The sequence below is a fragment of the Aptenodytes forsteri genome, unplaced genomic scaffold (assembly GCF_000699145.1).
Source record: "Aptenodytes forsteri isolate BGI_AS27 unplaced genomic scaffold, ASM69914v1 Scaffold255, whole genome shotgun sequence".
Taxonomy (NCBI): domain Eukaryota; kingdom Metazoa; phylum Chordata; class Aves; order Sphenisciformes; family Spheniscidae; genus Aptenodytes; species Aptenodytes forsteri.
Genome location: NW_008794888.1, coordinates 2,839,689 through 2,865,301, shown reverse-complemented (window position 1 = coordinate 2,865,301; position 25,613 = coordinate 2,839,689). Strand labels below are relative to the sequence as shown.

At 36.8% G+C, this 25,613-nt stretch overlaps 1 protein-coding gene across 2 annotated transcripts in view; it reads left to right on the top strand.

The window, feature by feature from the left end:
* The window catches only part of SLC4A10 (solute carrier family 4 member 10), a 126,297-nt gene that overhangs the window by 51,118 nt on the left and 49,566 nt on the right, over positions 1-25,613 (top strand). For both annotated transcript variants that reach the window (XM_019470925.1, XM_019470926.1), the window contains exons 5-6: positions 7,299-7,459; positions 18,516-18,704. In XM_019470925.1, coding sequence (XP_019326470.1) covers positions 7,299-7,459; positions 18,516-18,704 — 350 coding nt within the window. The remainder of the gene's footprint in view (positions 1-7,298; positions 7,460-18,515; positions 18,705-25,613) is intronic.

Below are 25,613 nucleotides of genomic sequence, written 5' to 3'. Positions count from 1 at the left end.
TGTGTGGTACTCAGTTGCCGACTGAGGTTAAACCACAACAACAACAGTGTTCCTCAGTGGTGCCCAGAAATCTGTGGACCACATCTTTGGTGTCAGTAGGATAAAAATTGTGGAATTTCTGAAAGGATTTTGTGGGCAGCTACATATGTGGGCTGTTTGGCATGAATATGGCTGCTAGCTTTCCCTTTAATTTTACTGCAAATTCCTGCTTTCCCAGAGGGCCACAGAATTTTCTATGACCTTCCCTTCCTTTATGTGTCCATAGGAGGCATAGACAGATGCTAAATATAGATCTTTACATGTAGAAAATTCTCATATGGGGATTGTGCTGCAAAATGAGTGTAGTAGTGTTCCTAAATAATCTTATTAATATTCAGAGAGAGAAAATCTAATCAAGTTAATCATCTGCAGTGTTCTCATACTGATTAGGAATATATAGGACCTCTTCTAGGAAGGGTATCAGCTTCTATTGTGATTAAAAATAAAAATCACTGTGGCTTATGTTATTTTTAAGCAGGGAAATAGCAGCTTCTTTAGTTCAACTAAAAAAAATACTTTTGCAAATCATGGAAAAACTGTGTTTCTGGAAAAATTATAACAATTTTTATTACCATAAATACTTAAGATCGAATTGGAAAGGAATAAGTGAAATAAATTTCTATTTAGATTGATCCGTCTGTATGTACAGCCTTTGCAATTGTCATTTGGGAAATAAAGAATCAAAAATGTTTAACAGAAACAAGCTGAGACTGTTGAAAAAGGACAGGAAAAAAAAGCCAAGAAAAGTATTTTTGGAGCTCAGAAAATACAAGAGTGAAGTATAATAGCTAAGAGTAAAAATTTCTTTAGCTTTAGAAATAAGATGAAAACAAAGGAAGAGTGGAGCTGCCATGCAGAAAGAACTGGTCAAGATAAATGATCTTTTTCAGTTTGGATCCAAAAATTTCAGACAGCATTTGACATGGGTTGGCTGGCTGTTAGAAAAGGAGGAGATGGCAGTAAAATGACCAAATTCAAAACGAAGGCAAGAGTCGAAGTGCTTTATCTGTGCAAATAAGAGGCTGCCATAATTTCCATCCTAGAAAGCTGAAATAGTAAATGGTGAAATGGGTATGGTAGATCCCGTCTTTCTGTGAATCTTACCAGGTGGGTGGTTGTACTATAGCAAACACAGCAACAGTATTCAAGAAAGGCTGAAAATGGTTGAAATGAACAAGAGGCCTGATAGTCAGATTTCAGAGCTATGCAAGGCTTAGAACAATATTTGAAGGAAAGAATAATTATAGACTTGGAGCTAAGTGGAAAATTGGATAAAATGCAATACAATGGTGTATCATGTCAGACTAACTTAATAATGCTATTTAATCAGATAATTGATTTTTGTTTTTCTGACAAAGAAAAAACAGTGGATCTAATTTTTTCTTTTCTTTAGTCAAGCATTTGATATGATACAGCAGTGGGAATTTATTACTTAAACTCTGTTTTAGTGTAGAAATTATATTAGTGGGTAAGGAACTCATTGAAGAGGTGCAGCAGGTCATGCTGAAAGATTAAACTATTAGTGTGGAAGGCAGTGACAACTAACTTCTGAAGAATTAGTTTTAGTAAATGGCTTTATTATTGAATGACAAAAAATAGGATTATAGTAATGAAACTTGTTGATAAGAAATTAGGAGGTATTGTTACTCTAGAAATAGATAAGGATATCATACACAAAGAACAAGGTGACTGAGTAATAGAAATGGGATGGTGTTTAATATGCAAGATCATATGCTTACAAACTAATACAATGGATCATTTTCAATACTGGTGGTTGATTCAGGACTTCAGAAATATTGATTTGATTAGAAGCGTGGTATGGAGAGGATACACCCTGGGTTTGTTGCTGTTCCAGCCTTACTGTATGTTTCCCATCTGTGTGGAAAACGCCACTGGAAGTATTTGTAAATCTTATTGTCTGGCTTTGGACGTAGTTCCAGGTAGATGAATTTAAATGCAAGCGATACAGAGGAAGACTCGGTCATTAATTGCATTTAGCGAGAGTGATGGCACTAAGTGGTTCTGTATTCATTTCACCAAGCTCTTCATGGACTGAAGAGTTGAGTTGACTCTGATGCAGTAAATCTGTATCTTCATGTTTTCAGTTTGATTGAAATGGCACGCAGAGTTCAGCCTTAAAATTTTTTAAAAATATCTTGAGCAGACTGCGTAAAGCTGTTTGAGACATTTTGTTCTTGGTTGATGAAAATAGTAACGTATCAAAGGGAGCCATGGATAAGATTTGACTGAAGCTTGGTGTTCTTTAGGTAAATCTCCTCTGTTCCTATTTCATTTGTTTGGAAGAGTAAGTCCTTTTCTAGAGTTTTTCTTTTTTTTTTTTTTCTTTTTTTTCCTCTCAGCAGTTAGGAGACTCCAAGGTTTCTCCAGTTTCCATAACATTTCTCATGAGCAAAAGCATTCCTGCAGATTAATTAGTGGGAGCAAGAAAGTGCACTGCTGTTACAGCCTATTCCATTCGAAGATCTGATTTAGACTGTCCCATCCATGGAATTAGTTAGCAAGCAGAATGGAATAACTTAGTTATGTTGATATAGTGATAAAATTAATTAATTTTTCCCCCATTAATTCATATCAAGCCAGAAGAAGCATGTACCTTTTAAAATCAATAGTCGGTCTTATTAATATAATTTTTTGTACGTGGCCCAGCTGTACAATTGTGTAGAGAATGCATGAGGTATAGTTTCTATTCCGGAAAAAATATTTCCAGTAAGTTTGTGGAGAAACACACTGAGGCATAACAGTTGGGCTTATTTTATACACACAATAGTATAGTTGCAAATTGCAGCTATTAGGAAAGCAATTCACGTTCAAATCTATCCTAATAGCCTCTTATGGTCATGGCTGGAAAGTAGCGCCTGATTTGTAGCAGATTTTACCCAAACTGTTGGGACTCATTTATCCGCTAATATAAAATGAAAATTTTGGGAGAATATCACTATGTTTCTGGAACAGAAAAGAATATGTAGTAAGGAGGAAAATGGAAAGACACTTTGGAACCAACAAGAAAGTGTTTAGGCTTGAATTTTAATGAAACAGCACAGTTATGAAAATAAACCTCTGTCCATAGTTTAGAAAGTAAATTGTTAATAGTGACTGGAAAATGGATGTATTAGGGAAAAATTACAAATATGGAGTGAAAATGCATCTCCCCTGGATCAAAACTTTCTTCCAAAGAAACCAGGTCACAAAAAACTTCTGCTTTGTTTCTGACATGCTTGTTTACTTTGGTTCATTTTCTAATCAGCGTAGGCAGGCAAAAGCTCCTGTGGAAATTTATACAGATTGTAAGATTACATTAATAACATTGACTCTTGAGCGGGTTGTAAGTGAATACATACTCCAGCTCACTGCTGCAGACATAACAGACTATAAAATAGATCATGTTCAATTCACCCACTTCACATTGTGCACCAAAATGTTGTAACTGAGTCTACAATGAAGTGTGCACACTCTTTTATTGACTCCTGAAAAATCGATGGAGATGATGTAACGTGTGTGTGTGTGTATATGTACATACACACACATCTGAGTAATATTTTTCCTCTGGTAATGTACCTTGCTGAAACTGTTGTTGGCATGTTTTGTTCCAGCAAAGATGCTATCAGAGGAACTAAACTATTCTTGATACAACTGTGCTAGTCTTTACTAGTAAAAGAAAACCATATGAATGAAGCCGCTCTTCGATGTGATCAGACACAACTAAGGTAGCTCTAAATACATTCCAAGCACATGGGATACATACGACACATGAGCTCAATATACAAGTGGGGTTGGTGGTGTTTTCTGGGAAATTATGAAAGGCTTGTGTTTAACAACCATTATCAATGTAAGGGGTTAAACTGCAAAAGTAAATCTATTAAAATTTGTCTTTTTCTCTGAGATACTAAAAAGAGTAGAAAACTGGCAAACCTGGGATCCATGCCTGAATTTGGATTTCAAAGCCATTTCTATCCTTGAATCTTGTACATGAATTCAGAGGGTTGTTAAAATGGTATTATGATTTTTAAAACCGCTTGAACACCTAGAATTGAATGACTATGCGTAAGATTAGATATTTGTTTATGTTTTCTGCTGCTGTTTCTCATTTGATATGTTAAATAAGGATTATCTGACATAACAGAGGAATAATTCTGAAAAGAGAAAAGGTGATAAACATGATTTTCCCTTGATGAGATGAGTAAACTCATGTAATGCTTATTAAAATCAAAATAGAAGTTTATTCCAAATGTAAAATTCTCTCAGCTGGGTATGATTTACATTTATGTACTAGCCTGTTGGCTCATTAAGTAACAATGTATGATAATGTGTTTAAACACATACATTTTAGTAACAGTAGGAAATTGGATGCAACCATAGAATTATACTATTCAAATTGATTGAAACTCGGATGGAGATGATCATGATGGCAAGCATGATTATTTGAGCAGCAGCAATAGTTTCCTGTGGATTTTTATGTTGTGTGTAAGCTTTGATGTCTTATTGACACGATAAACTCTTAATTAAAGCTGTTTTCATGATTTAGACTTTTCTTGTCTATGTACCCCTAGTAAGTTAAGAGCTCTGGTTATGAGCCTGCCTCTGTCCAGTCACCTATCTTAATGAAACTTTTAAGAACATGTTTGTCTTCTATCACTCATTTAAAATCTATTTAGAATTGGTCAGTATATTCAAAATAGGTAATATCAAGGACAGACTGCAGCAGTATAATCAGATAAGCAATGTTGAAGACTATTTACATGAACAGAAGGTAAGGATAGTATGAGGTTTCTGATGAGATTCTGTAAGAATCTATGCTTGGATCATTGTTTTTAGGATATATGTAGCATGATTTTTAATCTTTTTTTGAATCAGCATAAACCAAGATGATGGTACATCAGAAGTAATTGGGAATACCCAAGTGCAAAGATCGCAATCTTATAAAACTCCTAAAGAGATTAGAAACATGCACAAAACCAGAGGTATGAGAAGATAAAAATGGAGATATTTTGCAGAGCCTTGGGAGGCAATAGTTTAAGCAGGACAATTAATGCACCATGTTTATGATGTTATGGCCACAAATAGGTCTGGCATATTTTTAGCTTGGAAACATGAGCACCACGAGTAAGCTAGGAGCAGCCTCTTCTTATGGAGTTCAAGTGCAACTGCAAAATGAAAAAAGAAAATGAAGAACAACTTTTTTTTCCTTCTCACATGCTTCTTGGTAACTATCCTGAGTTGTTGTAGCTTATTCCTTTCAAACCATGGCTTTGAATTTGGTGAGGGTGGGGTGTGTTAATTTGTGTTTGATGTCCATTTGGACATGGTTTTGAAAATCTATCGGGAAAACCTCATTTGCATATGCAAATTCAATTTCATAGTTCAGCTCTGTGGCAGCAAATTTTTGTGTGTGCTGTGTCCTTCTTGGTGCTTCTCTGGAAGAATGAAAAGGTAAAGGAGACTGCCTGGCTAGGCTGGGAAGAGAAGAGAGATTGCAATGAAGGGAGTGGAGAGCAGAAGTCTGTTGGAGAGGAGGTCTCATGGGCAAAGATGAGATATGGACACTGGCCAGCACAGAGGAAATGGAGGGAAAAATGTTTAACTACAAAGAGGAGGAGAGGGCTAGACACAGGAGACTGGAGATTTTGGAGCCGAGGAGTTGGGGGCACACTGCGTATGTAGATAATGGGAGAGTGATTAGGAGGCAGCTGGTACAGTTAGAAGAAACGGAATGCATCAGGAAGGGAGCAAATATGCTGGTGATGAGTGGATCACTGAAGTGGTGGCTGCTCGCAGGATGGCATCAGAAGGGGAAGAATCTGTTACACGGGGACTGAAAGGAGGAAAGTATCTAAAATATGGGTACACAGGCATATTTTACAGGCAGGAACAGAGCTAGGCAGGTGGGCCAGGAACAGAAGACAGCTGTGTTTGCTGTGTTACTGGGCTGCGAGGCTTGGTAAAACTGGAAATTGCTCAGCTTTAGAGGTCTTAAGGCTCTATGCTTCCCTGCTGTCTGGAAATAAGTGTGAAGGTGCTGTCAAGGTGTGAGGCTCTGCTTGACTTCTGTGCTGCCTGGTCCATACAAAATAGCTGAGTGCTGTTGAGTCAAGTGATAGAGGCTTTTGCTGTGGCTGCTGCTGTTCAAACCTTGCCAAGCTGGCAGGCTGCATGGCTCCACGCAGCAACATCTGTGTATGCTTGAAAGACTTAATAACTTTAATTCAAAACACTTTTGCATATGTCAGCAGACTTTTCTTTTTGTTTCTTTCTTTGTTTATTATTCTTTTAACATTTTTAGTGTAATTTTTATCAGTAAACAATTAAAAAGTCGTGCAAGAAAGTTCATCCAGCTGGCTAGTAACAAAAGACTTGATCCTCTCATGCCAGTTTCATGTGTCCTTTTACTTCATTGAAGTTTCTCCAGATTTACACTGAACCTGAGAAGAGGCAAATGAGACTCAAAATAGTGAGATATGATGTTGTTACTGGATTCTGAAGTGCTATTTCATGTCATTCACATGGCTGTTTTGCCTGAGTAAGGCCCATAATTTGGGGCTTGAAAGACTGTTCACAAGTGTTTACACATTGCTTGTGTGTGCATGTATGTGCCTGTGAGGTTTTTCATTTTAATTGACTGAACTTTTAAATGGAAAATATCCTGAATTTTGCATAATGTTTTACTGCCTTTATGAGTAGCTTAGTGCAGTTAAGTAACCAACAACTTTAACGAAGTTTGTAACAGTGTCTTTTGTTAAAAAATTATGGTGGTGATAATGGATGGATTCTGTAAAGTGTGACTATGTCAGTATATTTACTTTAAATGAAAAATGTCTCCTCTTTGTTGTGTTTAGTCCAAAGTGAAGACTAAATGGAGAAAGTTCTCTCCTGTGTTCTTATTATGTACAGCTTTTCTTTTTCTCTGCCACAAATTCTTCTCTCTTCTTTTCATACTACTTGTTGTTCTATCATAGAAATATCATTGTATACCAAAGAATTACTCAAAGTTTTTGTAAAGTACAATATTGATTACTTAATATGCTTCTCTCTTCATCTCTGTGGTCAGAGATTATCTTCAAAAATGGTATAATACAGCATTATATGGGAAGAAGCAGGCAAGGGGAGTTTCTTTTATTTCCCCCAAAGAAAGAATAAAGTGAAATCCAAAGACATGTTTAACGGTGATCTTTCAATATTCATAGAAGTAATTTATTTTTCATTTCTTAGGCACAAGGTAGTTACAAAATTGGTTGTTTGCACAGGTGGTTGAAGTTTGAAGAAGATGTAGAGGATGGTGGAGAGAGGTGGAGCAAACCATATGTTGCCACACTGTCACTTCATAGCTTATTTGAGCTGAGAAGCTGTATCCTGAATGGCACAGTTCTTTTGGACATGAGAGCTAACTCCATAGAAGAAATTGCAGGTATGTATTGATGTTCCACTTATTAGTTATGAAAATTAATCATAAAAATCAAGTGCTTACAATATTGCTTACAAGAAAGCTATTGCATAATAATCAGTTCAGTTTAGAAACTCCCAGGAAATATTTTACTCAATATATTAGAAAAGAATCTAATGTCTGACACAATTAGTAAATATTTTATTTATTTTTTTTGTATAGACTTTGCTATTTTCAGAATCAATTTTTATGTAAAGGAGAAAATTTATGTAAAGGAGCAGAGAGGACAGTTTGGATATATTTCGTTAGAACTGGCATGTTTTCTGGTCCTGCTGTGCCACCTCACATTGTGAATGATGCGTGTGCTAACTTCCACAAACTGAATCTACTGCTATGCTAATTGCAGATAATCTAGCTTAAAAACCCCTAAATTATAGGGAAGTGTTCATCATAATTACGTAACATGAAAACACCAGTTTAAAAAACATGTGCCCACCAAACTGCTCTGTCATTCCCCTCCTCAGCAGGACGGGGGGAGGGGAGAAAATAAGATGGAAAAAAGACTCGTGGGTCAAGATAAAGGCAGTTTAATAAAGCAAAAGGAAAGGCTGTGTGCAGAAGCAAAGGAAAACAAAAGATTTATTCTCTACTTCCCATCAGCAGGTGATGTCCAGCCACTTCCTGGGAAGTAGGGCTTCAATACGTGTAGCAATTGCTCCGGAAGACAAACATCGTAATAATGAATGCCCGCCCTCCTCCTGCTTTCTCTTAGCTTTTATTGCTGAGCAGACATCATATGGTGTGGAATATCCCTTTGGTCAGTTTGGGTCAGCTGTCCTGGCTATGTCCCCTCCTAAGATCTTGCTCACCCCCAGCCTACTGGTGAGGGGGGGAAATGTTGGAGAGACAGCCTTGATGCTGTGTGAGCACTGCTCAGCAGTAGCCAAAACACTGGTGTGTTATCAACACCTTTCTAGCTACCAATACAAAGCACAGCCCTATGAGGGCTGCTATGGGGAAAATTAACTCCATCCCAGCCTGACCCAATACACTACCTTACTGTATTTCACAACATTTTTGAAAATGGTGCTGTAGCCGAAAATCATACATTTGATGTTTTATACAAATTATACAATATATTGCTATTTTATACAAATATCATATTAGATTTATGGTATTCTCCGTACTGCAAACTTGGCTTGAAGATCAAACGTGATGCAACAGATTAAATTGGCAAAAGAGCACATGCACAGAGAAATGCTGCATGAGTGGTTGTTAGGGCCTTTTTGTTGCCTTGTCACAGGCGCAAAGTAGCACGTTAACAGAAAATGTAAAATACACAAATAAAAATAGAAAACTTTTATTTAGGTAAAGGTACAAAAGGCAGAGCAAGAAAATTTTTTACACTCAAGATTATCAAGAAAACTGCTTTATGGGTGATATGTAAGTCTATGTAAGGGCCAGATAGAATTGGTTGTAGTTATTTACATTGTCAGGTAAGGGAGGTACTGTTCAGTGGGCTATATTTAACAGTGGAATTAAAATTGGCGCAGCTAGCGGCAGCTGCTTTTTGCATTTACCTTTCCCAAATTGTTTATGTCAAACTGACACAAGATACGATTGATTAGTCCAAATCTGCAGAAACTTGCGTGGGTTTCTGCTCTGTGCCGAGATCTGATTCTCCCATGAATCATGGTCTGAATCAGAGCTTCAAAATTTGTCTTGATAATGATAAAAGATAAACATGAAGAATAAAAAGCAGCTGATTTGAAAGAACAAAGGTGTTTATCAGTATGCTGCTTTATTATTTATGTAATTAAAAAAAAATAATCAAGAAGTACTTAGGCCAGCTGCTTGATGTTCTTTTATTGCTTTTTTGCTTAAATAGTACACTAGGATTTTCAAGCCTGAGCTTCACATTTTTAATCCAAAAATCACTCAACTTCTTCTGTAGTCAGCTAAGAGATCCCTTCCAGAATTGTTTTTATTTAAGTACGTAAAAAAGTAAGGATTAACACAATAAAAATAACTTCAGCAAACTTCTTTTTTTTTTTCTGTTTTTGGAAGATACTGTATAGTGAGACCACAATGAATTCATGTTTATAATCTCTTAATCCTTAGTTAGTTGTAGTAATTTTGTTTGTTTAGTTAATTTGTCCAAGAATACCAGCGTTCATAATACTAATTTTGTTTTGAAACTCGTCACAGTTGTAATATGTCCTTCAGTAGAGAATTGGATGAGTTACTGTAATGGTATTTTGAATCAATCCTGCTTCTGGGATATCTTGATTTATTTATTAGGAACATTTGTTTCTTCTGAGACAAGGCTTTAGGATGACTTTCACGAATTGGCATGCACCATTTTCACTTTAAAAGCACCTGTTGTTGTGGCAGATGTGGGTGTATTTCATTTATTGGTTTATTTGTTAAGACTGGTAGGCATCTCTTTCTGATAAGGTGATCTGACACATAAGGCTTGCATGGGTCTTGCTTTGTCTTTGAGAGAGGATTTTTTTTTCCCCTCTGCAGATTCAATAAGCAATAAGGTAACTGATTTTTTTTTTAAACAACTTTGCAGCAGGTTCTTCTGGCAAGTGAATCATTCTGTAAATTACCCACATTCTGTGTCAGGTTTCTTTGAAGATATTCCCTCCCCCCATAAATAAAGTTGCTATTCCATTTGCTTTCCTCTTTGTCTTTGAGAGAGGATTTTTTTTTCCCCTCTGCAGATTCAATAAGCAATAAGGTAACTGATTTTTTTTTTAAACAACTTTGCAGCAGGTTCTTCTGGCAAGTGAATCATTCTGTAAATTACCCACATTCTGTGTCAGGTTTCTTTGAAGATATTCCCTCCCCCCATAAATAAAGTTGCTATTCCATTTGCTTTCCTCTGTCATTATTATTATTATTATTTATTTGTGTTGTAGTAATGTTGTTTTCCTCAATCAAGTTCCTTTGTAATTTGGACTCTTAATACGACATATATAGTTCCTGCTCTCCAGTGCTTACAAAACGTTACGAAGAGTGTGGCACACTAGGCAGCGCTGGGAGGAGGAAAGACTTTAATAATAGTGGTGACAAGCATGCCACCAAGATATGTATGCTAGGTATGTTAGAAATTTGATAATTCCAAATAATATGACAGGCTGTTCTTTTTCCGTATAAACGACTGCTGGACCTGAAGATTAGACAGAACTTGTATCTCTCAGGAAATCCTTTCTTGTCTGTCCTACTCAGTTGGTATTCACTGTCAGTAGTTACAATCCTACTTACCGTGTGCTATATAATGCAAACACTGTTTTCACCCTGGAGTTGGTATGTATTCCAGTGGTATCTGACAGTCCTGACACTTTAGAATTTAAAGAAATGGTTGCTCTCACCTGTTGGCTTCAATTTTTTTCAACATTTAACTCTCTCCTTATTTTGCTTGTAGCCGTTCTCATCCTAGGCTAGTCAGTGATCCTGACGGTCACTTTTGGTTGTTCTTTTCAATGTGTACTGTGTATACCACATGTAGGAGAATTTGCAAAAATAGATTGTATCCTGTGGTCTTAAGTGGTACTCCTAAATTAACCTGTACTTCTGATTCATAGTTTATTACTATGGGTTTTGTTTTTTAATGCAATCAGTTGATAATTTTACTGCATTACTATAGTGCATCATATCTTTTGAGAACAAGTAAACTAATTGTGCACATGTACTTCCTTTTTACTTGCCTTATCACTTTGTTAGAGAGAAATGTGTGTTGTGTATTTGTTGGTAATGTCTTGCTATCTGGGCTACATTCCAATATCAAATTATATTTCTGTAAATGCAGTGCCAGTCTTCGTATCCTTGAAAGAGGTATATTTAATCTTCATTGCTAAATTGAGACAAAGTTTTCCTATTTGTTTTAGTCAAGGCTTTTAATCTATAAACACTTATTCACTAAGGCATTAAACTCTCAGCACTTAGCCCTTGAAACATTCTTTTATTAAAGTCTGTGTTTTAAGACCTTAATGGGCTTGTGGTAAAATCTACAGATGAAAAACATCTTTTATACTGTTTGCATGGCTTTCAGAACATTTTGTATTTCATCCCTGGAAACTCTGATAGTTCTGCGTAAAAATATTTTGGCACCAGATGTGGTGAGAATTTTTAGATCATCCTGTCTTCCAGCACGTCCATTCTTTATTAGATTCTCTTTTCATTCCAACTCTGTCTTATTAAAAAATGACTTGATCTACAAGACTGTAAATGTCTTTGGACAGGCACCCAATTTTCTTTGTTGATAAAGAACTTATTCATACCTATGATGCCGAATTCACAGACAATATCTTATTATGATAGAGACTTCTGAGATGAATTTCCAACATTGTCGTCATGCAGTGAAACAGCATGTTCATTCCTGAAGTTTCTCAAATTGTTCTTAAATTTTGTAAGATGGATTTTATTTTTCCCTTGAAAAGAACTCAATTCCTCTGCTGAACTTTATTCTGTTTAAAAATGCATTTTTATTAAGCATATTTTAGGGTTTTTATTACTATTTTTAATATGTGACATTCTTTTTTCATAGGTCTTTGCAGTGGCTCCTATATCAGTAAGCTAGCACTCCATGCACAAGGAATTCCTTTGAACATTTGATGTGGTAATATTTTATCGATCACTTCTGTATAGAACATATGCTAAAAGGAAGTCTGAAAAATCTATGTAATCAAAACAATTTATTTTGGAACTTGTCTCTTGAGGAGGTATTTGCCAGAATCTGGCTGCACCATTAGAGAGCAGCTTCACTGTGTTGTTCAAGTTGGCAGATGAAAATGTTCTCTTTTGATATTTTCATTTAGTTCCTTTGAAACCATGTAGATTCTCAGATTACCATCTGGTTTTTTGATTGTAACTACTGAACGAACCCAAAAGGTTCTTCTACTTAACATATGATGCCATTTTCTGTTGTTTGGTTCAAAAACTGTTCGGTCCAGCCTTTAATGGCAATACTTTCTTTACAACATGAATCACAAATCTTGCATTTTCTCTTGCAGAGTGTACTGTGAACAAATGTTAAACCTTGTCAAATACAAACTGTGGCCTCAGCATTGCACAGTGGTGCTTTGGCGACTTGCACACGGTTGAAATATTAGATAGTCCCATTTATTTTAAATAGCTTAAATGTAATAATGGTTTATTTTTTAAATTAAATTTTAAATATTCCCATGCTTTCCAATCCAGAGATCTGACTGTTTTTTCCCAAGCAGTCTTTCGTATGTTCCTCACGATCAAATTTTCAATCTGTGTAACAGCTTAATCTTGTGATTGAGGTCACTGGAGTCTGTGCTCAACAACTCAGGGCATTACATCCCAAGTGTGCAATTTTATTGATTTCGGTAATATCGTGTTAAGCTTTCAATCTGAACAAGTCGTCTTTTGCCTTTGTTTGCTTTAAGCTATATTACTCCATAATAATGATATATTTAAACTGGCTCCAGTTTAGATTTTATTTCATTGGAGCCTTTTGTTTCAGCTGTGACACGTTGCGTTGTGTTTCTGACAGTGCTTTTATGGTAAATTTAACTTTTATTACAAACACTGTAACAAAGTGTGGGATTGCCTGTGAGCAATCTGCTTCTCTGTTTGACCCTACATCTGTCTTTTGTTCAGCTTTCACATTCTCACTTACCCAGGTTTTTGCATTTGTTTGCTTTATTTACAGCTTACCATGCGGTGATTACCTCTACAGAGGAACCTCTATCAGGTTTTGTTCCTTTGTGGGTAATTGCGTACCAACTTCCAAGTAGCATGGCGCTTGTTTTTGTTTTGTATTTTCCCATATTAACCACAAATCTGGGAATTTTTTAGATTGCACAAGTCAATCTCAGCTTTCATTTTGTGTGTAGAGACAGAACCCATGTCACTCATGGCTCTTGCTCTGTTTAGAGATGCAAAATATATTGTTTTATGAGGTCTCCACTCTTCTTTTGGTAGCATCCACTCTGGCACGTTAGCATAGCTCTGACTTACAACTGCTTGCTCTCTGAGCTGCAAGCTGGGAATTTTAGCCTCGTCACTACTATTTACAGTTTTGTGAAATGCTTGCTCATGTTTTTCAGTAAAATTGCGTGCTGTTACTTTAAAAAGCAGACATTTTTCACTCTCCGTCTTTCCTTATCAAGTAATTCAGCTGAGAAGTTGAACAAAGTAATTTCAGGTAGAGCTCGAAATAGAATCCATCTCTCAGTGCACCGGAACGCTCTGCCTCCTTGGATGAGCGGGCTAAATCCGCTGGTTTAGATAGCTTGTTTATAATCACCGTTGTAAACACTGTAAATGGGTCTTGGTTCACAAATGCAGCCCAAGAATCCTAATTGTTAGTTTTCTATTGCTTCTAGTGCCTAACTCACTAGGGAAGTGTATATTCGGGTTCCTATTAGAGACAGGTTAAGATAAAGGACAGCATTTCAACTGAATGTCTTCCATAAAGCACTGCTTTAGGGTTGCTTGTGTTTTCTTCTCCCCTGTCTTTAAGGGAAAGAAAACCACCACAAACCAAACAAACCTTGGCTTTTAAATTAGGTTTTGTAGTCAGCTGTCACTGCAATCATGATGCACACAAAAGCCCATGTGTTCTATTTTTTGTCATTAATCTCTCATTGTGTCCTGCAATTGCACAGTTATAAAATTTGGAAGATTGAGAGGTGTAAATACTGGCAACTTTGCTGGTGTATACTGAGTTCAGTTTCTCCTGCTGTAAATTGTCAGTGCCAGCCTATGTCAGGAGAGTACGAGCCCAGCAACTCAAAAAAAAAAAAAAAAAAAAAAAAAAAAAAAAAAAAAAAAAAAAAAAAAAAAAAAAAAAGAGAGCTCTGGATCTTGTTTCTGTACTCACCACTGCAAAAGTCAGGCCCAGTTAAGCCTGTTTACCTGTTAGTAATTTCTTTTTGGACTTCACAGGTATTTTAGTGCAAATGCAGTATACCTTCTATAAATTCATTCTGTGTTTCACCTGGGAGTTTTGTGTAGCATGGTACGTGAGGTGATGGGCACACTGTGAATCTGGAGCAATGGGGAATGAGATGTGGCCACACTTGAGTGTCTCCTTATTGTTTATTTGCTTGGACCTGAGATGGCTCCATGTGGATCTGGCCGCATGTGTCTGTACAAAGCTGCAGTGTGTTAATAGATGTCTCCAGAGTGAGTGGAAGCAGCCAACCTGCTTTTGCATCCTTGCTGATCCTAGAGGTGGGACAGATGCGGTTTGCTGTGCAGGGCAACACATGAGCCGCACTGCATTTGAGCTGATTTGAAGTGTCTGCACCCCTGATGCTCTAATTCACAGCCTGGGTAAATTGTTCACAGGTCATGAGGAGTTACGTTTGAGTTACTACAATAGCTTGTTTAAGTACTCACTTTGCTCACATTTACTCACAAAATCACTTTTATGTAAATGATGTATTGTAACTGAGTCTGAATGGAGAAAACATTCTCAAAATTATATGAAACCCCAAGTTTCTTTGAATCTTTTTAAACAACCAGGGCAGGAAGAGTGTCTGTCTGTCTTTAACAGCTTGAAAAAATGATTTCATGGTTCCAGTATGAATCAAGATTCCTTATTGAAGAAACATCCTACTTCAGTGTTCCTGATGTCAGCAGAAATGGTATGGTGTGAGCAATTAATAGAATGGGTAACACTTTGCTGGTGGATATTCCACACGTTGCATCTTGCTGAAAGCTCTATATGGTTGTGAAGCATCCTTGAAAAATCTAATGGTAAGCTGTGTCTCTGGCTAGAAGGGAGCTCTGCAGAATGTAAAAGGTCATTCAAGAGGAAAATTTCTTCAGACAAACAAAAATCCCCAAATCTTTGTTGCTGAGCATAGAAACCCTGGAGAGTCTTTGTTGTTACACAGGAATGTAGCTGAGAGATAGTGCTGTGAAGTTTCAGGTCTGTATTCTTTACTCTGTTTTGTCATGTGGAGTTCGGAGAAATGGACATGTGCTCTAGATACAAAAGTGGAAAGCAGGGCTTTGAGAAGCAGGTGCAGCTTCAACTGATGGGAGCATGTAGGATCTTCTTCTCGCAGGATTAAGGAAATAGAATCTGTTTTGAAAATGAGATGTTTAAAATGCTCCTATTTGCCATTTACTCTCAGACTTTAACCACGTTGCTCTTGTTTTCAAGCTATCTTTGCAATCAAGAGTGTTATCACTGACATTGCAGAGGCTTGGGCTTTTAAAAGATATGTTGAAAAACTTCGGAAGAAACTGAAGTGGAATCCCATAATGATAGGCGCTGATGGAGACAGTCTTCTTACTACTATTCAGATCTGTTCAGGTCTTGAAAAAATGGTCAAAATACAGCAATCTGGCAATAATTTGACTGCATTTAAAATCCTACAGCTCCTACTGCAAGTGGTCTGTATTAAAGGAATGACAACTGGAGGGGAGTATCAAGGCAAGAAAACACGTCTTCACTCTTTCCAAATCTGAATGCATCTTCCCTTTTTACATGTGGCAGAGGTGCTACAGTAAAGGGGAAGTTGTTGTAAAAAAAGAAAACTCAAGGTAAGCCACTTTCTTCTCAGTTTGGCAGGAAATAAAAATTGTTAGTCACCACGCTGGCACTAACTCCATGGCTTGTGTGACTTAACAAGTCTAGCAGACCATCTAGGCAAGAAAGAGGATAGGGATATGATTTTCTTTTTCCTGGCATTTTCTCTCCTCAAGTGGATCATCTTAAATATTGACATCATTCTCAGCAGTTAATATATTTGAATATTTAATATGGAAAATACTGTAATTCCAGGAATGACACTGTACGAGTGGAGTTCCACTGATTTGTAAGCCAGGTGATGACCACAACCCTAAATTTGCCTCTTCTAGAGGAGTCCTTTTTTTCAGCTCTTCCTTTTGATTTCTGTCTTAGAGCAACTCAGAGAAGGTAATCTTTGTTTTTGCATCTACTACAATTTGTCTTTTGGTCAGCAGAATTAAAAAGGAGAGGGGAGAGCATCATTTCAGTTGTGCTTTAGCACAGATGCCCTAAGTTTTATATTTATATTTATTATTGTTTTTTCCTCTGAAGATCCCCTGTCATGTTACAGAAAGTACTGGCCTGGTTTGGGAACTGTGACATGCAAATTCATGTACTAAGGCTATCTAAAGGGAAGATAGTCTTATCCTCAGGGCAGAGGCAGTTCCTCAAAAGGCAGTAGAGTTGAGCTGGAAAATGAATATTTTTCTTGGAGCTGGAGCTTTCTTTTCTTTTTCTCATGTGTTGCAAATTCTTGGCTCCTTCTGAAAAAATTCTACTGAAGACTTTCTCTTGAACTTGTGTTTACCTTCTCTTTTGCCTTTCTGTCACTCATCTTGCTGCTATGCCTCTCTGTCTCCTCCATGAGAGTCTAGAGTAATAGAAAAACTGTGTTTGTCTAGACTGGGAGTGCAGAGATAACTGACCTGGTGGTGTTTGAGTTAACCCTGTAGATAAAAGTTCCCTTCAGAGTCAGGTGAAGCACCCCGAAGAGAGGTTTTACTAGTTTAGGCACACCACCAGGCAGTATTACTCTTCGGTGTGAGCTGTTTGGTCAACACCATTGTTAATACTGCGCAGAATGTAATTGCTGGAGAGAGTCAAAGGCAATGTGGAAAACCTCTGCATCACTCTTCAGTGCGAGATGTGGATACATCTCTCATGTTTGCATCTGTTGGCAGCTGCATTTATCTGTGGACCTAGCCTTGTCTTTTTGTGTGTGTGTCATCGTAGAGATGTAGATTTGTTGGTAGCCTCTTCATAGTAAGTGAAACATGCAGGTAATTTGTTGTTCAGCTCTTAAAGCAGCTATGTATATGATCCATTGGCATGTTATGTGGGTATTAAGAACTTCAGAAAAACTGTTGTGTTTTTTAAATGTATATACAGTGCATAGCTGACTTCGCAATTAAACTCTGCTTTTAACCAGCATAATTGTTTAATGCCTTTTATTATCTCTCTCCTTTTCTCTTGCTCTTGGCAATTATCAAAGACCTGACAAATTCTGTCTTTACTGATGATGCATCTGCTTTTTATTTTTTTCTGCTCTGCTTGCCTTTCCACTGAGTTTACTGGTAGATACGAATCTGACTTCAGCACAGAATCATGAGCTGTCTGAATTTTCAGTACAAGGAGTTTTTGACTCAGCTTATTATATCACTATTTTTGTGCAGTACAGTTTCTTCCAATGGATATACAAGGGTAGTGTGTACTTAAGTGCTGTTTTACTTGCTTTAATACAGATTTTCTTTTTTTCCTTTCTTTTTCTGTTAAGCATTATTACTGTTGCTAGCAGGATTTCCCAAAATAATAATTTTAAAAAAATCCCGCAAAATTCTCAACAATTCTTTCCCATTTGAAATATATAATGCACATATTTACAAATAGTTTTGAATATTAAGAATATTTTCTGCCAGTGGACTGCAAAAATGGTTGTAATTTCTTAGCAGGGGGATCAGTTTCACTCACACCTCCATGTAATGATTCTCTTGCAGGAAAATGCACATCCGGCAGTAGAATGATAGCCTATTAAGTATTTGCAAATAATGCAGCAAATTTTCCTGTATTGTCTTATCTGAAATTTCTTTACGTTGTACTGAAAGTATTGTAATTATAGTTATAAGAAATAAAGAGCTAGTCTGTGATCTCCTGTGGTAAGTATAAAGGGAATAAAAACCTCGTTTCCTCACAGCATGCCAGTCCTTTGTAGCAAATAGGGTAGGGGTTATTTGGGAAAAAAAGACGTCTTATACACATTATAATCCTGGGTTTAAATGCATTATGTATGGAGTGCTTAGAGACTGACTTCAAACTTACAAAGGTGACCTTAATTTAGGAACTGCGTATCTTTTGAGGGATTGACTTTTTTACATTAATAGCATCCTTTTTGTTTTTTTTTTTTTCCCTGAGAGTGAAACATTTCTAGATAAAACTTAGCATTTAATTCTGTTGTGTTAAAGGAACTGATACCTTTTATCTGTAATCCTGTAGGGTACTAATTCTTATTATTGCAATTTAAAAAATAAAACATTTCCTCTTTCCTCTTTTTTATTATGTTTATGTATATATTTTCAGATATGATTCTGGACCAGCAGGTGGGTTCTGGGCAGCTCAGTGAGGATGTTCGTCACAGAGTGCATGAGGCATTACTGAAACAGCATCACCATCAGAACCAGAAGAAGCTGAGCAACAGGATCCCAATTGTGAGATCCTTTGCTGATATTGGAAAGAAGCAGTCTGAGCCCCATTCCATGGATAAAAATGGTAATGTGTTGCTTTATTTTGCGTTTTGAGCTTTCAATAACATCTGCCTGTTCAGTATTGCATGTGCTTTGTACGCACAGCTTGAACTCAGCTTGATTCTGCTCTGAAAAGCTACTGTGTAAAAGTGGTACCTTTTACATGAGAGTGGTTCCTCTTACGCATTCAGTAACACACCTGTTTAAATTTGAAATTCAGGTATCCTGCACAATTCAGGGCTGTGTAGAGATATTCAAGGGAACTAGCTCAGGTGTTGAAAGCAGGCTAGTTGTGTTAGTGTGCTATTCTGTCCTGGGTAATTGGCATGGCACATTATCCCCGGTGCAGCTCCGCTCAAGTACACTTGTGGTGCGTTAGGCACTCTGTGCGGTCCTTCAGACTGAGCTTGAGCACCTTTGCACAGTGTTGCTCTGAACTGTGGACATGTTCCATTAGTGCCAGAAATGTGATATGACTATTTTCAACTTCTGTTGACTATCCAGGGCCTATTTAGTTAAAATGTAATGGATTGTTGGAATAGTTTCTAAGTCTATGGCAGTGTATGCATTAGCTAGTGTTCAACTGGTGCTTCAGATTTCATAGTTGAGTTTGAGGGGTTGGAAAATGAGAAAAACATTTTCAAGATGACACTGTTGGAGAGATGCCGCAAGAACTGTACTCTGTTCTTTCAGAAAATCACTTTTTGGAAAATCATATTCATGAAAACAAGAGAGCATGTTTGCAGAGCAGTTCTACAGTAAAATATTGGCATAACTTTTTTCTTGCTTTCACAGAAGCCTTTGTAAGCTGTACTGTTGTTATAGGTTAATCATAATGAAAGATCCTTTCTTATTGCCCCTTCCTTATTTACATAAACACAGGCCTGTGTTATGAAACTTGCAGCCAAATTTTGCAAATATTTACAATTAATTCACTAGAATTAGACATTGCAGAATTACTGAGCCTCTGTATCTAGTATCATCACAATACCCACAACATTTTTGTCTGAACACTATTGGACTATAGTGACTCTTATTCCAGAAATCATGTTAGCTTTAGTGAAATCTCAGTCCCTTCTGTTGTCTCTCTGGTTCAGGGCCCTACTGAGCTCCCCTGTCACCCTGGGAAGTGGGGAGTGAGGAAACAGCTGTAGCACAGGGAAGGTGCAGGGTGCAGGAGGCAGCTGTGTGCTGTGAGGCATAGGGCAGAAGGGGAAAGAGTAGTAGTGCGGCTGATCTGGAAAGATGGGGCTGTTGGTATAAAGATTAACTTTGATTTCAAGGGAGGACTTTTTGTTTCAATCATTGCCATATAAACTTCTAATAGGTACTTCTAAGTCTAGCTGCTTCCCTGGGGAAGACTCTCAGACCTAAAAGGCAACGTATAATTTCATCTGAAGAGGATATTAAATAGAAACATATTAATTATGCCGAAATATTGTTGTAAGAGTAAGGAAAAATAATATTTATTAAGATGTGTGTGTATATGCATATGGATGCACAAGAGTAAAAGTAAGTAGGATGATTATCCATCATTTTTAAGGCAACTTCCCTGTTGATTTGTGCAACTCTTGCTGATGACTTTAAAAAAATATTCAGGAGACACTTGAGGAAGTTAATGCTATAATGTTCCTATTCCTCAGTATACACAGGACGCAAGATGGCAGCTTGCATTCCATAAGCTTTTTGCACTAGATCTTATATAACAAATAAGCAGCAGGTCTCCTTAAAAAGACCCCTCAGGACAAGCTGTGAAAGTATCATAAGTTCAATTTCAGTAATTTTCTGTGTCTGTTAGTGGAACTGATGCAGTAATTCACTCCAGAAACATATCACTTTTGCCTAAGTTTCTTCTGGGAACCTTCACATCTCCATCTAATTCCCCAAAAAATAGATTCTGATCAGGACAGCATCTAAGTCCATATTAAACACACTAATTTTATATACTCAGTGCTTAAGTGATTTTGTAAGTAGGGAGACACATTCTTACAGGTTTTCATTTGTCTGTGCTTATCGATGATTCTGGAGAGCTGCCTAATTTCTGGCACACTGACTGCTACCTCTTCTGGCACACTCTTAGTTATTTTTTTACCCTGGGTAACTTGCCATAGTACGTGGTGTGTAAATTATGCAGGAATCTACACTGAAATGCTCAGCTTTCAGGAACTCTCCTGTCCTTTGAAGCTTGACCAGGAGTAGCAGCGAGGTTTCTGATAATTTTCTTCCGCCATTGCCTCGTGACCCAAATGCTAGAGTTCAGCTACCGTGTTATGCTCACTGCAGCTATATATTTCTTTTTAGATTGCCATGGAGCGTCTGTACAAGCTTTTCATAAGAATACAAAACTGAGTTGTTAAAATATAACTTTGGATCAGGTGAAAGCAAAAGAAAAATTAGCTAAATATGTGTAAAAGAAAGCAAAATTAAGGGATATAAACACCTTATATTATTGTCAAGAGTGTGCTGTAAGACACATCTTTGTTTCCTGAGGACAAACTGGTAAAATGCAATCAAGGCATCATTTTAGTCTGCTTATTCCCATTTGTGCACAAACATTGTGTAGAATGTATGAACGTAAAATGTTCCATATATTGCCAACAGTAGCAGTATTGTTCTCTCTTTTTAATACAAAAAATGCATTAAAATAGTAAAATATTTTGTTACCGCTTTTCCTTTCTGGATGAGAAGCTTAATTCCTAGAAGACTGCAGGGAGAAAAAAAGATCATCTCAGGTACTACTGATGAGCTTACAGCTCCGTTCACTCCTATCAGAGATCAGAGTTTTCAGAAACAGCAAGTGCCAGGAGCTTTAGAAGGGCCACTTACTCGTCCCTGTTGAAATGAGGAGGGGGAACTTGGACACTTTTTCTGCACAAAAGGAAATTCTCGGTTTGGTTAAATTTGGGTTCAGTGTAGACAGTTTAACTGATAACAATCCTTAGCAGTCTGTGGTTTGTAAAATAGGTGGTTCAGAGCCATAAGTCCTTGCCATCTGGGTTACATGGTACAGCTGAGGATGCAAAAACCCTTCTTTGTCCACGTTTTTGACTATGCTAGCTTATCAATGTATCAGTTTCCAGATATTCAGGAGCAAAGTCTGAAAATGAAGACACAAACTTGAATTTGATATATGGCTGTGCTGCTGACAGACCACTGATATCTTTGCTGGAAGATAGTTGTACATATGTTCTTCCTCCATTTCTTCTTTGTTTAAGAGTCTGTCAGACCATCTAATTAATTTGCTTTGTATTTAGTAGTATTATCTTTTGTTTACAATGGCTTTTCTTCACATCCTCTGCAAGGCTAAGATGTCAGGGTGCTATGGATTTACCATGCATTTTTAATGCTGCCATGCTGTGTTTAACTTTCACTTTTCATTAAGCATCAAAACTGTGAGAATTAAAAGCCTGCTTTTGATGTTCCAATAGATGTTTTCCAAAAAGAAACCGACAGTCAAATTTGGCATAAGAGCAGGAAAAATGATATTTTTTTTTAAAGTCTAATTTGACACCAAATACCCAAAATAGAGGGTGGCAAGTAATTTTAGTATAAATACTGTAAAAGGCAGGTAAAAATACGAATCTTTGTCATTAGTAAATCATCTTTACAGAGTTTGGTTTGTAAAGAAATTTAACTTATTTTTATTGAGATCAATAGGTTTCTCACTCTGATACCCGAGAGCTGTGTCTGTAAATTCCTATGATATGGTCTAAAAAGCCAAAGACAATTGCAAATATACAACACCTTTCTCTTGTTAGAGGAATGCTAAAATAATTTCATAAGCCTCTCCCCTTTTATAAAGGGTTCTGCAATTCAGAATTTCAGCGTGCGTGGCATGGAAAAGTAGCTGGTTTGATAAAAATGTAGTTAGGAAAAGAAGTTTTAATCATGTAAACATTTTAGGATTTGTGACTGGCTATTAGTCTAGACTTCAGAGTACGTGTGTGTGTGTGTGTGTATGTAATGAGATCTAACAGACCTTTTACTGATTAAAGTCGAAGAGGAAGGAACTAGAAGAGAGGAGCATGGCAGGATAAGTGACTTGTAAATTGTATTTCCATGCACCTTGCTGGAGTGTTCTTTATCCATAACAACATGATCTTGTGCCTGTTTTCTGTTCCATATGTATGCCATTTATAACTGCTTCTTATCCCTTGATGTCAGAGCAGACACGTTATTAGTGTAAAAATTGTATTATGTCACATATCATGTCTGATTTTGAGAAATTCTGAAATTCCAAGGAGAGGTTTATCGATATGCCAAAGAGCTTGAAGAAAGCAATGGCATATTACATTGGGGATCTTCAGAGTTAGCAGCATGAGCTGCTGGAGCAGTTCATTTTGACATGTTCTTTTTCAAGCCTTTTTCCAGTTATTTCAGTTAGCATGATGGGCTGGTTTGGACGACTTAATTGTTTTATGGCAGTATGAGCACATCCAGAGGTGTTTAGGACTATGCTTGGGTGTCTAATTTAGGACAGTATGCTTTAGTATCCCAGTAAGTCTAAATTACCAGTTATGTGATGGTGTTTGTTACTTTCCTCAGTTTCCTAATCTCTCCTAAACATCAGCTCAAGCATTTATGCCATAACAGAGCTAGCTTACAGCATGTGAAACTCTGATGTCAATACTACCACGTGGAGAGAGACAGACATTACTTGGAGCCATATGAAAAGGGTAGGGTGGCATTCCTAGGTACGTGACCATGTTCCTTCATTTTGGGAATAAGTCACAACGAATGCCATATATATATATATAAATATACACCCAAGTTTTCTGGCAGTATTGGATCTGGATCAGGTGGATTGCTCCAGCTTTCCTTGAAGAGAAGGCAAGCTCAAAGATAGTTAATTCTAGCTTAAATTAGCTAATGCTCTGTTTCTTGTTTTATATTCTTCTCAAATGTATATATTTTAATCAACTTGTATTATCCACAGGATTTTATATTGCTAAAATATAACTTGTATTTACAAACATTTTCATCTGATATTTATTCTTTCTTTCTCCACATTTCCTTGTACCCATGATAAAATGTGTAATCTATATGTATAAAACTGTATCATTCATCTTTGTATTTCTTTATTTTGCTCTGTCTTTGTTGTGTCTGTCTCTAACAGGCTCATCTCATCTCTGTATCTTCCTCATCTCCTATCCTTTGGGTTCTGTAAACTCCCTGAAGGTTCAGAGGTAGTATAAATACCTATTCTTGCTTGGGCTTTGGATCATTTCAAATGTACACCCATGCCTTCATCTCAGTTTCTTGACAGCATGCAACTTCTTGCTATAGTGATTGAAAAATACCTCAGGCCTTTGTTAGCAGCTGTGGCACACTTAAGAGAAGCTTGTGTGGAATGATGTTGTTTTTGGGGAAAAAAAAGTGCCATTTCTTTATAAGTTCATTTTCTTACATTAATTTGTAAAAATGCAAATCATAGCATTTTAGTTAAAACTGCATGACTTCATGTGAATTATGCTTGAGATTCAGGCCTAGCATTAGAAAAACAGGTAAGGTGACTTCTTCCTCATCCTCTTAAATTATGTATCATTAGTGAGCACCAAATCTGCTTGCAGTTACGCAGGTACAATGGGAGTGACATGGTTCTCCACTGATGTAAAATGTTATGCATTAAGAAGCCTAAAGGTACATACACAATTCAGCTTGCAAAGATGGTATCACTGCTCTGTTATATTAGAATTTTACCATATACTTAGGAAAACTTACTGTTTTTCAATCCTTGATTTTTGATCTGGACAGTGTGTCCATTTAGATTTGGAAAATTGGTGACTAGTTGCAGTGAAAAGCCTGAAGATTGTTCTAGCTGGCTTGCAAATTAGATTTTTTTCTCTGAATGGGAAGAAATCTGTATGGTCTAGAAAAATAAGCAACTTCTTTTCTGATTCAATTTCCTTTGATGTTTTGTTTCCATTAACTGTGATTTGTATCTGAATACATTGTTCTTGGGTTTTGTCATTGGCGTTCTAGAGACCTCTTGGATTTTGATTAATAAATACAATACACATAGTTAAATGTCTTGAGCTTTAAATTTTAGGGAGTAAGAGTATGTTGCATGTGACTAATTTACTGGGATTAATTTTTTTTTATTTTAGATTTGGCAGGACTAATAGTCTCAAAATGCTGAGCTCTATCTGCAAATGCAAACTTCTATTAGTGTAACAAATATGGACCTTATTTTGATTTATTTTGATTTTTAAGTGGCTTGGCTTTGCATGACATAGTATTTTTTGTGTGAATTCTTGCTCTATTCAAAGCTCTGGCAATTTTGCATTATCTGAAAAAACCACTCATTTTTTATGTACACCAATTTAAAATATAATTTTAAAAACTGTGCTAATACTGGCTTTTTAATACATAGATAAGCCTTAACACCCATTTTAGTGTGGTTTTATCTGTTAGGTATTAAGTTCCTTTGTATGTAGGCTGGATATTTCAATGATACCACATTGTGCATTTGTTTGACTGATACTTTAAAGAATCTGAATGGCGCTCTGATGAATTCTCAAAGAATGCAGCTCTTCAGATGCTTTATGTGGATGGGCTGCAGGATAAATCAAGGCTTTTAAACTTTAGATTTATAAGGACCCAAAGTACTACATTGCACTCTTCAAAAACAAAATACTGTATTTACCCCATAAAATGTGTAAATAAACATTTTGCTTGAGAGAGCTGAAATGGAACTGAAAAGGACAGGGCATGGAAGAGCTGAATAAATGGCAAGGCTGTTGCCGCTCTTATTCCCTCTTATAGGGAGTTGATGGGTTATGCCTTCATCATTCTTACCAGCCTAAACCCCATATTGCCAACTCAAAGAAGTAATAAACCATTGCAAGTGTTTTTCTCAGAGCAGATGTTTAAAGAAGCCTGGCTAGGGTTTGGTGTTAGTTTGTTTTTGTTTTCTCCTCCCCCCCCCTTTACA